The 15,618-nt window shown below is 40.0% G+C and overlaps 1 protein-coding gene across 1 annotated transcript in view; it reads left to right on the plus strand.

Moving 5' to 3' along the window:
• The first annotated feature begins 2,380 nt into the window (after window positions 1-2,380).
• Window positions 2,381-15,618, plus strand: part of btbd7 (BTB (POZ) domain containing 7) — a 24,174-nt gene continuing 10,936 nt past the window's right edge. Inside the window, exons 1-3 of the mRNA XM_015397105.1 lie at window positions 2,381-2,737; window positions 7,713-7,919; window positions 13,164-14,306. Of these exons, the coding sequence (XP_015252591.1) occupies window positions 7,838-7,919; window positions 13,164-14,306 (1,225 nt within the window). The 5' untranslated portion in view covers window positions 2,381-2,737; window positions 7,713-7,837. The remainder of the gene's footprint in view (window positions 2,738-7,712; window positions 7,920-13,163; window positions 14,307-15,618) is intronic.

Here is a 15,618-nt window from a genome sequence, read left to right on the forward strand (position 1 = left end):
TATATATATATATATATATATATATATACATATACATCACATGCATTTGCAAATAAAAAAAAATATACTACATTTAACAATTTAGTTTTGCACCCAAACCTCTTTGCATATCAACCTAAACCTCTATGACACAGCAGCTGATATAAGCACCATTTATATATAATCTTTCCATGATATCTCCTTCTTCATTCAGGTATTCCTAACCCAAGATGTGCTTTCTAAAAGATGTCCCATGGGACAGATCAGCGGATTTATAGTTGCATAAATGCTGGCTGCGATGTTGCAGCCCTATCATTGGATCCATTTTCAGAGGCCAAAACAGGCAGAATGAATAAAACATCTCTTCCACTCTCCAGAAGAGAGAGCAGTGTCCGCTTGACTTCCTCACATCACAGCCAATAAAGTGGCTCAGAAGATCCACCGGTCTTCTTAAACAGATTTGGCCCATCAAAAAAAGGTTTTAGATTAGTTGATAAAAAACTTAACATAACATATTCCTGATCAAGCTCCTAATTTCACTTCAGTGCCATTTTATTACCAGATCTTCTCATTCTAAGCAAGCAATTCCACATTAAGACAAATAATTTCTCCTACCGCTGGTCCAATCCTTTCCTTGGGCGGCTTGCTGTAGATGGTCGGCCTTTGGCTTTGCTGAACAGATTTAATGAAGAGCAGCCTGCTCGCTGTGGTTCTCGTTAAGATTGAAGACATTCTTCTTACTTCAGCTCACTCAGTTGCTCTCTGCAACTTAAAGGAAATGTTTCTGAACTAATTCCTCATCACATCCCCTGAGGTACAAGCAGATAGGATCTACTTTAACAAGTTCCTGTCTCTCTTCTTAGGAGGAGTTACTTCCAGATAAACATAAAGAGAAAGCTGTCATTAAGGCAGTATCATAGTCTAGTTTGTGGGAAGACTGAATTTTACAAAACAGGAGAAAACCGTAGTTAATCATGTTTCTGCGGATTATCATTCATTCTGGTCATGGCAACCACAAAACAAACTTAAATCAAAGGCAACAAATCTTTTTACCCTCAATTTTAACCTGTTTTGAACAGGTTAGATTTATGTCATCTTGATTTTTTATATGTATATCACCTTTTAGAAGCTTTTCTATTGTGGTTTAGATAAACATTGATGTTACATAATGTACACAATGAACTGTTACTACTTTTTTTATTGCTCTTATAAACAGTTCTAATCATATAGAGCTTTAAAAATGTGACACCTGTATGCACGTTATTCCAAGAAAATTGGATTGTTTTTAATTTTTTAATTTTTTTTTTTTTTTTGGAATGACCTGATGATTGAAATGACTGAGAACCTTCACCGGCATGTAAGATGATTACTTTTGTCTTGAGGAAACAGGAGCATCAATGTGCTGAGAGAGCAAACCTGATTTTGTCTATTCAAGGATTTCGTAAATGTGTGCATAAGACGCTGCAAGTTATGATGATGCTTATGCTAAATTTAAAATTTGGTTGTGTTGTTGGTAGACAACTTGACACACCTACATAGATGCATGGTGAAAATTATTATTGTCAAATTATAATTGTCACTATTTTTTGTGTTGGTTTCGGCTGTAACAATGAATAACCACTTAATTTGCTAACTAAGTGTTATATTACATTGGATGGGTGACATAAATCTCCATAGATATTTACTTTCTACGTATGATCAATTACTGGCATCAGAGTATTAGGCTCACATTAGGTGTATTCTGGCGCCCCCAGCTGGATAAAAATGGACCTGCCAGCTCATATAATGACATAATGATAATACCTTTTCAGCAAATTAATTTGGCATTATCTAACTCATTGTGATGTATAGAGGGTTAACTTTTTTATGTACAACCAGTCGTGTTTTTATTTATTTATTTATTTTTTTAACAAAACAAGTAACAACAATGCCTAATCCCACTTGAATTTTTAAAGGTCTATCTATATAAAAATAAGGTGATATCAGACCTAAAATATAAAAAATATCCAAGGTGATATGTGAATTACGCGTCTTATCATTCTAATGTAGGTGTTTTTTGTTGTCTAGGAGGGAATAAACAAAAAAAAATGTTTCTTTCCTTTAACTGTTATTGATACAAAGAATCGCTAGAGGGCGCTCGAATATGAAAAACCAGCCACCAGAATTAAAGAACAAGTCAAGTTAGCGGAACTATCGCTTTATTTCCTTAGACAGAAACGTTCACAAAAAAGTGGAGTTAACACATAGAAAATTATTATTTATTGTAAATATATACATGTTTAAATGTTGATTATAGAAATATAACATCTGGCGCGCGTTTGTCTATGGTTTTAATAAATATTACCAATTTGAACATTTTATTTTGAAAAACTTTAAACGGAAGCTGTGACTTTAATTCCGCCAGCTTGGACTCGGTGGCTTTGGGATAGGCCGTAAAAGCCACCCAACAAGGCGTTGTGTAGAAATACCGAGTCGAACCGAGACTAAATAAAGCTCGAGTTCTGTTTTAGGGCGAAGAAAGATGCGGAGAAAATGAGGGGGGAAACGACGGAAGTGGAAGCGCTTTCGCATTTTAACGGTTTCGTTCGGTGTCTGACGTCGATCAGAGCGTAATGAGCAGAGTTGGAGAAAGAAGGGGCTGAGCAGCTTTTTTTTTTTTTTTTTTTTTTAATTCCTCAACTGATCAGACAACTTGGACCGGACTGAACTGCTCTGTGATCCGGAGACAAACTATGGGCAGAGGGCTCTGAAGTTCCAGGTAAAATATAATCTGAATGGTCCGTGTTCAACAGATGTTCTTCGGCTTTAAAGAAAAAAACGAAGAATTAAAGCCACACATAGCTAAGCTAGCTGTTTAGGAGCTGTTGCTAATTACACTGGAGATGACCGAGGAGGACCGAACAGGGCTAGGGGAGCCTCCAGAGGACTGAGTGGGGTCTAAATGTGAGGACTGAAGGGGGCTGAGGTGGACACAAGAAGACTAGATAGTTGAAGAAGACTGAGAAAGGCAGAGAGGGTATAGCTTGGTTCCCAGGACCTTTCTGAGGAGGTTTGGGGAGAACTGGAGGCTGTAGTGGGCTAAGGTCAGGCTGGTGTGAGGGGTTTGATAAAGACTGAAGACACAACAACAATGTGGAGGATTGGAAGGTCCAATCAGACTTAAAAAATCCAATTAGCAATGAAAATGTGTTTTTAATGTATGTAGCTGGACTTATTGGCCAAAGTTAAGCAGCTGCAGCCCCTCTATGTAAAAGCTCAACTGTAACAGGGGAGGGGGTAATTATTAACTTGGGGTTAAATAGACCAAATAATCTGGCTTTTATGTGGGAACCTATCTCGGTTTCTTTATGAAAACAAGTTTAAGCTTGAAGTTGCATTTTGCAGAATGAGCTGCATGCGGCTGCTGCTGCTGACAGGGTGTGCTGCAAAGACTCATCACCATCTCCATCCCATAATCACATACAGCGGGCTAAATACAACCAAGAATACATCATTACTGTATATTGGCATTTTTGATCATACTGCATTCTTGAAATCAACACAAGGAAAGTTTATCTGTGAAGCACAATTCAGTACATGGAGAATTTAAAGTGCTTTACAGGAATAAGATAATAAAATAGAAGAAAAATAAAAGCAAAACCACAACAAAGCAGAATAAGAGCAATTAAAATTGATAAAAGTAGGTGGAGAAAAAAAAATAAAGAAATAAAACAGTTGGATCACAACCTTAAATTGGTAATACCTCAGTTAGCATTACAACTTCAACAATGAAAGCCAGTTTGGATAAAAACAAATGGGTTTTTATCTTTGACTTAAACGAATTCCAGGATCTGAAAAATATATATATATTTTTAAAACAAGTGGTTAGAAATTCTTTGATGAAAAAAAACAGAAATGTATGAAATAAATGCAATATTTTAAATGCATTCTTTTAAAGAAGTGCAACATTTTTAGAGCTGCAGTCTGAGAGGTTCTACTGAAGTTCCTGGAAAAATGTGTGAAGAGTTTCTGTAGAGCCCTCTATCTGCTAAAAAAAATGGGTTTTCTTCATTTATAATCCTAATAAGTATATTTCCGCTGCCCTTTAAAAAGATTTCTCAGAGCAGCAGTTTGTTGGTGAAGCAGTGCAGAGCCATATGCAGGCTGTTATAATCCTGCTGTAATCTCAGTGAATTTGTGGGTCCACTCAGCACCTCTTTAATCCACTCATCCTCAGAACAGTAACCTGTGAGTGTTGTTCTTCCAGATCATCTTTAAAATGTTCCCCTCAATATAGACTGATTTCAGTGCATCAGGCTAAGCATGGTGTAAATAAAATCCCCTTATGTAAGGAAAAAAAAAATGATTAGCTACCAGGTTGTGATCATCCTGATGATTTGTGCAGCCTTGGAACGATGTTTTGCTTTGTTTTTTGCTTCGTGGCCTCTGGAGCTCGATGGGACTAACTGACTGTGGGCATTGAAATGAGGAACATGCAGAGAAACTGTTTGAAACGGTTAGTCTTTCCCCAGGAATCATCATCGCAAAGACTTTTTCTTCATCTTTAAGGTTTTGTGATTTGATTATCTTCATTTCCCGCCTATCCCAATTTTTCTAGCTGTGGGTGGCCCCACCTAGCATGGCCTCCAATCAACCTAATGGCCTAATGAGATACTGGCTTAGCTGATTGGAGCAATCCAACCCTGACTGTTGTCCCTGCAGTCCTTCCGGTCTCGTAGGGAACCATTTGGACTGTTTCCCCATCTACCTGCAGTCTTCTCATGCAGCGTGATGATGTGTGCATCGACACGTCAAAGATTTGGAGGTCACTCTTTGTTAGAAAGTTCTGCTTTTTGCACACTGCCGCATTCTGTTTTATGACCTCGTTTTAGAGCACTTCTGATTGTATCAAATATCTCCCGGGTCGAAAGCATCTGTAATTGCCAACAATTTCTGTCCAGGTGGCTTTACAAAGAGCACAATGCCCATGTCTCACAGGTCATGTTTCAGGTTTTGAAGCAGGTAAACTGCCATTTCTTCAAAACAGGCCAGCACTTCCAACAAAAAGCTCCTTTTTAAAATGTTAATCTTATAGAGCTGCGAATGAATACGTATTGTGGATTTTCTCTCTACTTTAATTATTGTTTTTTTAGCAATTTAGTTCTTTACCCCTTTACCCATTTTATAATTACCAAAGCAGTAATGGATAAAAAAAATCTTGCCTTTCTTTCAGATTTCTTTTAAACCTACTCTTTATGTGACCGGTGTTTTAATTTTACTTCATAAAGATTTCAGTAATGGATGAAGAAAAGGACAGGAGGCACATTCACCTACAGCTTCCATTTTCTCCGCCATGATGAGGAAACCCTCATTAATGATTGATGGGACTGCGAGTCATTTGAATAATGAAGCAATCCTCTCCTTAAATCAGATATTTTCTGGTAGATGAGGTGTTAGGTCATGTGTTGGTTCCATAAGCCTTAAAATGCGTTTTTCCTCTGTAAAATAAGAAGTAGGGGATTACTGGTACAAGGTGAGCAGCTTGAAAGGGTGCATGTTCAGAGGGAAGTGGGTGGGGGGCAGGGAGTGTCTCATGTCACCTCTCATTAGGGACGCATAGTCCAGCTCAAACTGTGTCCGCAACACTAAACCAGCCCTGTTTAGAGCTGAGCACAACCCTGCAGCTCACTATCAGGGACTCATGCAGAAAAAGAGTCTTAAAAGTTGCACCTTAGGGATTAGAGTATAAAGGCTCAGTGATAACCTGAGCTAAATGCTGCTGTCATAATTCTGCAGCTGATGTTATATTTGGCTTCTTCAATTTAAATATGATATGCATATAATTCATCCGATGTGCCGATTGCTTTGTTCTGCTCGTCCTGTGTGGTTCGCGGCTGCGAGCGATGCTGCCTGTTGTAAACACACGTCACCGTTCTCGCGGGGTTCCTTCTTTTCTTCTCCTTCATCTCAAAACGAACTTCTAATTTTGCCACAAGAAAATCGCTCTTATTATGAGGCTAACTTGAAACAGTGCGGGGGAAAATAAAGAGAAACATTTGCATGCATGTGCTATAGAAAGAGGCCTTGGGTTTTCCATCAAAGCCACAGGGACACGCTGGTGCTGCTCTGCAGGGGCAGACCCGCTGGATTATTAGTATGGTAGGCAGGAAAACGCAGCAGACTGAGATAAAACAGGTTTCACATCATGCTCCACTTTCCAGTCATGTTTTGCAGGAGAGGACGCTCAAGAGTTTAAAGATTTATGTGAATTTTCTTTATACCGAGCCATTTAAATGTCCACCTTTTATTAATGAAGTCCCCTTTTCTTTAATCTTTTTTTAATAACATTTAAAATGTCATACTCTTCCCACCTGTTCAAGAGTACCCTAAAGACGTGAGTTTTCTTTTCGCTTCCAAGTAGATGTAATGTTGATTTTATCCAGTCTTTGAGTTTGATGCCCAATCTGTCAGGCAGCAAATAAAAGAAAATGATTTTGTCTCATCCTTTCAAGTAATATTTTCCTCAATTCTTGATTGTCAACAGGATTTTTAGCAGTTGTAAGCAGAGTCTTCTTGTTTTCTTTGGGCAGTAGTTGTTTTGACCTTTGAACTCTCCCTTGGATGTCCAGACTTTTTATTAATTGTCTTATTTTAATTGAGGAAACTAAAACCTGCAGAGCTTTAAATGTTGCTCTTGGTTTTTGTGTTACATTTTCTAGGAGTTGTTGATTGGTGGAGTAATTTTACTCCTGGGGTAATTTTGATAGGCTGATTATTAAGTACATTTACAATATTATGCCATTTGTGAATTGACATTTCATTTGTTTTGGTCTTGTTAAATATAATAAGAGTAGGAAACTAACTTTCTGATTATGGCGCTTTAGGTGCGTTAGCTGGGAGGAAACTGTTGCAGCTAGCCTGCAGATTCATTCATCCATGCATGCTAGCTAAAGGTTAGCATTTCTCCAAGCAACAGTGCAATTATTGACTCTGAATAAGAGAACATTCAAGGCTTTTTTTTGGTAGCGTAATGTGTATATATTTGTGTTTAATGCTAAGGGAAATTAAAACAATCAATATTATTATTTATGGCAAAGTTGTACAGCCTTTAACTGGTTACCATGTTTTACCATGGTAACCAGGGCTACCATGTCTTCTTATCTGTGGATAGAAACTCTCTGTGGTTTTGATTTCTTTCCACACATTTAGATTAATGTTTTTAGATTGGGATCTCCAGTGTTTTTGTTTCTTTTTGCCTTCTTATACTGATGCAAAAACTGTGAGTGACCATAATGGATGGATGACTGGAATGTCCTGGGATGTTGTGGGTCTGCTTACATCTGCATTGGATTTGTCGTTGACTTGCAATCAGTTTCCTGAGGGGAGGAAGAGGAAGTCCCGGTTGAAGATTAGATAAAAGCCTGAACAAGACGATCTTGGAAGGAAAACTTCCTGAAGTAAAACGTCAGAAGAGTTTTTATCCACACAGGCTTGTGAAACAGCCAGGATGGCTGCCATTGATCACTGCAGTAAAATCAATGTGGCTGAAAGGATGTGATAGATGTAATTAGTTGCTCCTCCGTTCAACCTCCTCAACACTGACGCCTCGAGGCGCTCATTATCTCCTATGGGGTCTGTGTGGTTCAGACTCAACTCTGCGAGATGTTAGTCAGCAACTTTTTTTTTTTTTTTTGATGCACTCCCTGTCTGACTTTGAATGTTTCTCTCTCCCCTTTCTTCCTCCTCTCCTCCAGGCGGAGCAGCCGGGACCCGGGGCTCTTAGGAGGCTTCAAAAGATTCCTGCCTGATCTACAGCTGAGGACTCAGGATGACTCAGCACCAGGGGGAACCCCCAAATAATAAGTGAAGAACAATAAGGATGGGGGCCAATGGGTCTAGCTATCCACACTCCTGCTCCCCACGTATAGGGGGAAACACACAGACGCAGCAGACCTTTATAGGTAAGTTCAATAAAGCCAGGTCAACAAGGAGGGTTTTTTTTTCTGGGGAGGAAAAAAAACTATGCTTTATCCATGAGCTGTTAAACTGTTTCAGTGTAGGTTAAACCCCAGAGTTTTCCCACTCTTGTGTAATGACCCCGTATGTATGTCTATCTTTTCTACAAATGCATACTAATGGGGCTGTGCCATGCACTAACTCACACTTTAGATTAGATTAACCTGCTTCCATGGCAACTGATGGTGCGGGAGGTGAATCATTTTGTGGATGAGAGCTCTTGAACTGGGCTGTTGACTCATAGAGCTGAGGTAGGAGCATTAGGTTCTTCCCTATGCCTCTGTCGTTTGGCCTTGTTCGGGGGAAAAATATCATTTTGAATCTCATTGACCAGAATTGCATCACAAGAGGTGTTTTTATTCGCTAAGCTCCTGCAGGCTCACAGTATTTTTCTGTGACCTTATACTTTATAAGACAGAGGTCTGAAGTCAGCAGCTTCAAACGGTTCTAGTTGTAGAATCGTCTTCATCATGTGAAGACATTTTCTGATGGTTTTCTTTCAACGCTGTGAAAGATGGTTTTAGTGAAGCCTTGGATGACATTTTTAAAGGAAGAGGAACAGGTTTCTTGGCCCGCTATCAGCTGCCTCTAAGAGGTTGAAGGTTTTGGGGTAATTTAGAAGAGCTAAATGATCTGCCTGTGTTGTCTGCTGAGCTCTGGAGTCGCTGAGTTGATCTGGGCCCAGCCACGGATGATTCAGAGCTCCAGTGATTACTATGTGGGTCACGCTGATGGATGCTGACAGGAGGTCAGGCAGAGAGGATCTCCTTGGCAGAGCCTCCTCTGACGTACCCCCGCTGTCTGAAGCCAAACATAACCACCATTTAGTGGAGTTGATTTGGTCTAAATCTGTGTGAGGAGTGAAATTTACAAAGGAGTCCAAAGTTCTGATTTGTTTTGTTTGATTCCTTAATAATTGTTCCTTTTTTTATTATTATTATGATGTGTGTAACATTTAATTTAATTTCCATTTTTATCATGTAAATGAAAGAAGATAAAGCAATATTATCTTTAAAAAATCGGCAGCACATATCTGGGATCAGTCGGACTGATGTTGAAATAAAAAGCTTTGGCCTTAAAAACCACCTGTATGGGTTGATCTGTAGTTCTTATTGATTTTTTTCTCCGTGAGGAGCCCTTGTGTTCTGAAACCAAGAGATACCTGTCTTTTTTTGACTGCTGTTGAGCAGATTCCAGGTGCCTGATCAGGGAGCGCATGCCCGGCCTGGAAGGCACGCCAGAGGCTGGTAATGTTTGGTGTGTCTGCCTGCAGCGGTACCTCTGGTATTACTTCAGAAATTCATCTAAATCAGCGTCATTCTTTAAAATCTCATACAAGGGGATGTTATGATCAGCTTGGGGGAGGAAAAAAATATATATTTTATTTTTTTTTTAAACACATTTTCTTTTCTGCAGAGCCTCTCCTGCTTCTGTTGCTGAAGTAAACTAGATCTCAGGCGATTTGTTACTGAACTCATTCATAAACACAGGCGGCTTAGAACCTAGTTTGAGCTGCAGGGAACCCACACAGGCTCCAGGAGAACATTAAATCATAGCCATAGGCTCCAGCTAAGCTTCAAAGGAGAGCTCGTTTCCACACCGACCTGCTCTGGGACTGGCTGGTAAATAGATTTTATCCAGCACTGAATTCACTTTTTATGAAGAATTTATTTTTGGAAAATTAATTAATTAATTTTTTTTTTTTTGTCACCCGGCTGCTCTTTGGGCTTCTATAGTTCATAGTGATGTCAGCCCATCACTTTTTATTTTTAGATATCTACTCAAAAGAGTTAAATTCTCTCATTGAGTAAAGTCACAAGCTGCACACTTTTGTTATATGTTCATTTTTTACATTGAAGAGCCCACCAAATGGATTCAGAAGCATATTTCACAGCTTCTGTTTTAGTGGCTTTTTGAAATCAGGTCAACTCCCAGAAAGGACTAATAGATTTTAAAAGTAATTTCTGTTATCTGTAATTAGCTTTTAATGGAGCTAAAATGAGAAAAAATATCTATAAATTAGATTTAGTTTTGTTTTTTTTTAAGCCTAGCCCTACCTCAAAAATGTTCATTAAATTAGTAAAAAGACATCTCTGTGGATGAAACCTTTGTCAGCTGTAAAATAAAGACACAGATGCATCTTAGTAAAATAAAATATCTTTGAAATAAGCGCCACTTACTTATTCTGCACATTTATTATACAGAGTAATTGGAAGGAAACCGTAAATATGCACTGAATGGTTGGGACTCCTGTTGTATGAACTGTTGCATTGGTGCAGTGTTGCTTGGAGATGATCTGTAGAAACCTGTTAGAAGCTGTAGAACCTTGATTAAGTGACGCCTCATACGTAAACCATAGGCTTCAGTATGACGCAGGCGAATGGGACGACCTCGAACGCATGTTGCTCAGATATATATAATAGAAAGCAGTTTAAAATATACAGTCAACTACTCCCAAATACATTTTTACTGCAATATAGAGCAAGGAGCTGATTTCAAAAAGTAATCAAAGCTAAAGCTGTACTCGTACTGCTATAAAGACCAATCTGTGAATGAATTTGGGGCAAACATGTCACAGAGTGGACTGTATGCGATAGTTGGCTTCTCTTTTGAGACGTCCTGAATCGTTTAGAACGGAGGTCTTCAACAGGGGGTCCGCGACCCCTAGGGGGTCCACGGAGGTACTGCATGGGGGTCATGAAAGTGGGTTTTTTTTGTTATTTTTTTAATGTTCTCCACTGCAATTTTTTTCCACTAATTGAAATGTCTTTAAATCTACATTAATATGAATACAACACACTGAAGTAAACAGATAAATGGAGGCAGAAGATGTCTTTCAGTCATCAATGCACACATTCAGCGACACACAGGAGCTCTTTCAACCTGGGCACCGTTTCATTCACAACACCTGTCCCATCAACTAGGAATCAGAGTCTGATATACTTGAATAATCCCAGGGCGTTATAATTTTAGTTGCATTACTCTATATGTAATAGAGTGACTATAGGACCAGTTTGATAAAACACAATTCCATACAATATGTATAATTTGGGGTTCCCCGCTCTATTGCCATCAGTTTGGGGGTCCTTGGCCTGGAAAAGGTTGAAGACCCCTGGTTTAGAATGTTGCATGGTGAGATGTTCCTAATAAAAATATTTGCTTTCTTTAAATTAATTATAATGATTTGAAATACATTCCAGTTAAGTTTATGATGAAACAATCGGATTAATCGTGATTAATCAATTAATGCAATAACCATCAACTAATTTAGTAATCGATGAATTGTTAACTGGAGTATAGAGAATGGAAAACATGCCTTTAGCTGACAGTGACCTACTTATAACATTTTAAGATGAAAAAACATCTTTCGTCAGTCAGTTATACTCTATCCAGAACTCCTCAGGTGGAAAAGTTGAGTTTCTAATGGTTAAATTTCTTTAAAAGTATTTTTTAAAGAATCTTTGGCTAGCTGAGTAGTACTCTATTAATCTAGAAATAATCAGCAGATTAAACAATTAATAAGATAATTGATAGTTGCAGCCCTAATTAAGTTCAGTAGAACTGTTTGAACTTCATATAATTAAAATCAGAAATGCTTACAGACTGTTTTTCTACTTCTTTACCTGATTATTCCACAGTTTGACTTTTTAATTTTCAGCTCCTTGATTTAATGAGTCACTGATGTCACTCATAAGGTATTAGCTGGCTGTAACAACCATCCCTGAGGTATATTGATAAGGTTTCTCTGTGCAGCGTTGCTATGGCTATATGGACACGTGGTGGGAGCCCTCTGGGTATTTATACTGATTTGCATACATATATAATTAGGGGCACAAACAGCTGTGGGCGACTTCAGGCAAATTGGGATCTATATGGAGTGTGCGTTTTTTTTTTTTATACATCTGATTATTTGTTTTTGTGTTTGTGTGCCACAAGTTTCAGAATTTTGCCCACAAAGTTTCAGTATAAAAGCTCCACACTCTTTTGTACATGAGGCCCCAGGTCATGAAACGATCACAACAGCAGTGCATCAGAAGCAACACACCTACTAAAAAGATGTGCCAGGGTTTGATGTCCCACAAAGTTTATTTAACTTCCACTCGTCCCACAGCCACGTTATTCCTGCCTTTCAAACTGCAGTCATGCATGACAAGATGGGAAACATTGGCGCTGGTGGTTAAGGGGGCCAGGCCTAAAGCCTGAAAAAAAACGACACCACACAATAATTCCCCTCTGAATCAGACTTTACTCTGCTTCCAAAAAGAGCCCCATCCATCGGATTTCCAGACTTATGTCATTCGTCTGTTCAGAGAACATGTTTCATCCCTGCTCCGGGTGAAAACATGCTTTAAAACAGTGAATCTGACACTTTGCATTGCCCCTGGTGATGCCTGAGGGAAGCCCTAACTTTCACACATACTTGGATGGACCCTGGAAAACTATGGGTATCATTTTAAACACTTACACACTTGCATAATATATTAAATCAGTGTGTACAATATTGCAATTGCAAAATACTTTTTAACTGCACTATTTGATAGGATTTTATAGTTCCTGCATCACAGGAAAGGTCCCCCAAATATCTTTGTATGAATACTTTCATGGAATAGATTATTGACAGATTTACTATTTGCACTTTAGATGTAGGGTAAAAAGTGAAGGAAACTTTGTAGCAAAAACAGTTTTCTTGCTGTAAGGGTGAAGAAAATGTTTATTTTCTAAATGGAAAGGAGATGCAGGAAGATTTGATTGATGAATAAAACCGTGTCATAGACTGCAGCCTCATATCAAGAGTCCAAATGACGTTAAAAACTCTGATTGAAACCGTTTTGAAGAGAATTCCCATCACAGTTTGATCTATTGAGCATGGCAGAAGGTGTGTGGGTAGATATGAAACATGAACTTCAACCTGCAAATTCTTTCAAGTGGCTCAGCCTTCCTAGTTTGCAGGATGTTTTAAAAGATGGTTTGGCTGTTAGGTGGGAGCAACACTTACTCATGCAGGTTTTGCACTTATAAAAATAGGAGTCTAAAGGTTAAAGTGTGTTAAGTTTTCCGGAAAGATTTCTTCATGTTTTGCTGGTCATATTTTCATGTTTCCCTGTAGAACTTGGAAGTCTAAGAGTTAATCCTACTGTGAATGGTGTAGATGTCTGATAAAATATTATGTCTTTGTGTTTTTATTGCAGGGACATCTTCGTACTCTCAACAGGGATATGGCTGGGAGTCCAAGCTGTACAGCCTGGAGCACGGCCATGAGCGACCAGCAGACAGAAAGAAGAAGAGCCTTGGGCTCGCAACACTCAAACGAAGGTTCATCAGAAGGAGGAAGTCCAGCCGCTCGGCGGATCACGCGCGGCAGATGCGCGAGCTTCTGTCAGGGTGGGACGTCCGAGACACAAACGCCCTGGTGGAGGAGTACGAGGGGACGGCAGCCCTCAAGGAGCTGAGCTTCCAGGCCAGCCTGGCCCGCGCCGAGGCGCCCAGTTTGCCGCGGGATCTGGCTGCTCTTTACCAGCACAAGTATTGCACTGATGTAGATCTCATCTTCCAAGGTACCTGCTTCCCAGCTCACCGCGCCATCCTGGCTGCACGATGCCCCTTTTTCAAGACTTTGCTTTCTTCTTCTCCTGGTTATGGAGCAGAGGTTCTCATGGACATTGACACAGCTGGTATTGATGTGCCCATGTTCTCTGCCCTGCTTCATTACCTGTACACTGGGGAGTTTGGGGTGGGTGGAGCAGAGGATACCAGGCTACAGAACGTGGATGTCCTTGTTCAGCTCAGCGAGGAGTTTGGTACTCCCAACTCTCTGGAGGCAGACATGAAGGGCTTGTTTGACTACATGTGCTACTATGATGCTCTCCTCAGCTTTTCCTCTGATTCCGAGATGATAGAAGGCTCTAATGAGAGAGGAGCTGTGGCCGCAGTGCCAGCAGGGAGTTCAGGAGGCAGTGGGGCACCGGGGACCCCAGATGAGGACCTCAGGGCTCACAAGGCCATCCTCTCAGCACGCTCCCCTTTCTTTAGGAACCTTTTGCAAAGACGAATTCGCACAGGAGAAGAGATGACAGAGCGCACGCTGCAGACACCCACCAGAATAGTGTTAGATGAATCCATCATTCCACGGAAATACGTGCAGGTCATCCTTCACTGCATGTACACAGATGTAGTGGACCTCGGGCTGGTGCTGCGTGGCAGCCCTTCATCCTGCAGCCTGGGTGAGGTGCAGGCCCTTGTTTCAGGATGCAGAGGGGCCAGCACACGCACAGAGGAGGCCATGGAACTTTACCACATTGCACTGTTTTTGGAGTTCAGCATGCTGGCTCAAGGTAAGATCATTATGGATCTGTCTGTGAGGAATCCTGCAGCTCTGCTCAATTTATCCAATTATCTGCATAAATGTCAGATTTATTTTGGTATTTTAATAAGTCCTCTTTGCAAAGGCAGAATTGCTAAAGAGAGAATCAGGGTGAAAATCTATATATGTATATATCTATATAGATAGAGCAAATGTAACTAGTTACTATCCACCTCTGGCGATTTTTAGCAGGAGGTCTTGCTAAGACTTTTTGTGTAAAAGCTTGTTGATGGATCTTTACCATTTTTGTTTCTTTCCAGTGGAAGAGTTCATTTAAGCCTTAGCTTAATGGTTATCCCAACTTCAACCATTTTAAAAACGCCAACCTCTCAGAAGGTTTTAGTTCCCCTTCAAACTATATTATAAATGTCAATACCACAGTGAACTTAAACAATACGGTTTACTCAGCAGCTCATTCTTTTTATTTTTTCTTAGTACAGTAGACCAAAGAATATTTAGTGCGGTCTCATTCCTCAATAATTCCTCTCTTCCTGTTTGGTCACTATATAACACACATCACTGCCAAGGTCTCTGCCAAAAATTGCTGAAATAAACCCCACATCGCAGAGCACCGTGATATAAATCATCCTTGCCTGACTTTCTCAATCGATTTCCATGTTCAGTATGTCCTAATCATAGCCCGTGCTTCTGTTGACTCTGTCGTATAATGTCATATCTGGCTTGACTCGGCTTTCTAATAATTGCCTTGCAAAGTCATCATTTCACTCCTTTTTTTTTTTTTTTCCCATGTTGTGTCTAATCTTCAGCTCTGGATGTCGAGATTAAGCCGGAGCTGCAGCATCGCTAAGTGACCTATTAGGTGGTGTTAGTGCTGCGCCTGGCAGGAACATATTGAAACAAGCAGTTTTTCCTGGGAGCAGACAGCTGGTACACGCGTTAGAGCTTCTGTCAACACTTTATCACCGTTATATCTTCACTCAGATTACACACCGCTTCGACTCTTCTCGCTGTTTTAGAGTGACCTCTGTAACACGGTAAAGGTTAAAGTCATGCTATGACTTGAACCAGCTGTTTTTGTTTTGCTTTTTCACCCACACCACCACTATGGTGTTTATGTCTGAGCTCTGCAGTTTCCACCACACCTTTAAAAAGCCTCAATCAGACTCCCTAAAAAAACGGTTGTTTGTCTTGCAGTCCTGCTGCTGCTTGGGGTCGGGCTGTCTTTGCATTTTAAATCATGAGATGTTGTGTCTATCCACTGTAGATTCTCTTATTAAACCTATTCATCATCATCATGGAGGGGGGGGGGGGGGGGGGGGGGG

The sequence above is a fragment of the Cyprinodon variegatus genome, unplaced genomic scaffold (genome assembly GCF_000732505.1).
Source record: "Cyprinodon variegatus isolate N-32 unplaced genomic scaffold, C_variegatus-1.0 Scaffold838, whole genome shotgun sequence".
NCBI lineage: Eukaryota > Metazoa > Chordata > Actinopteri > Cyprinodontiformes > Cyprinodontidae > Cyprinodon > Cyprinodon variegatus.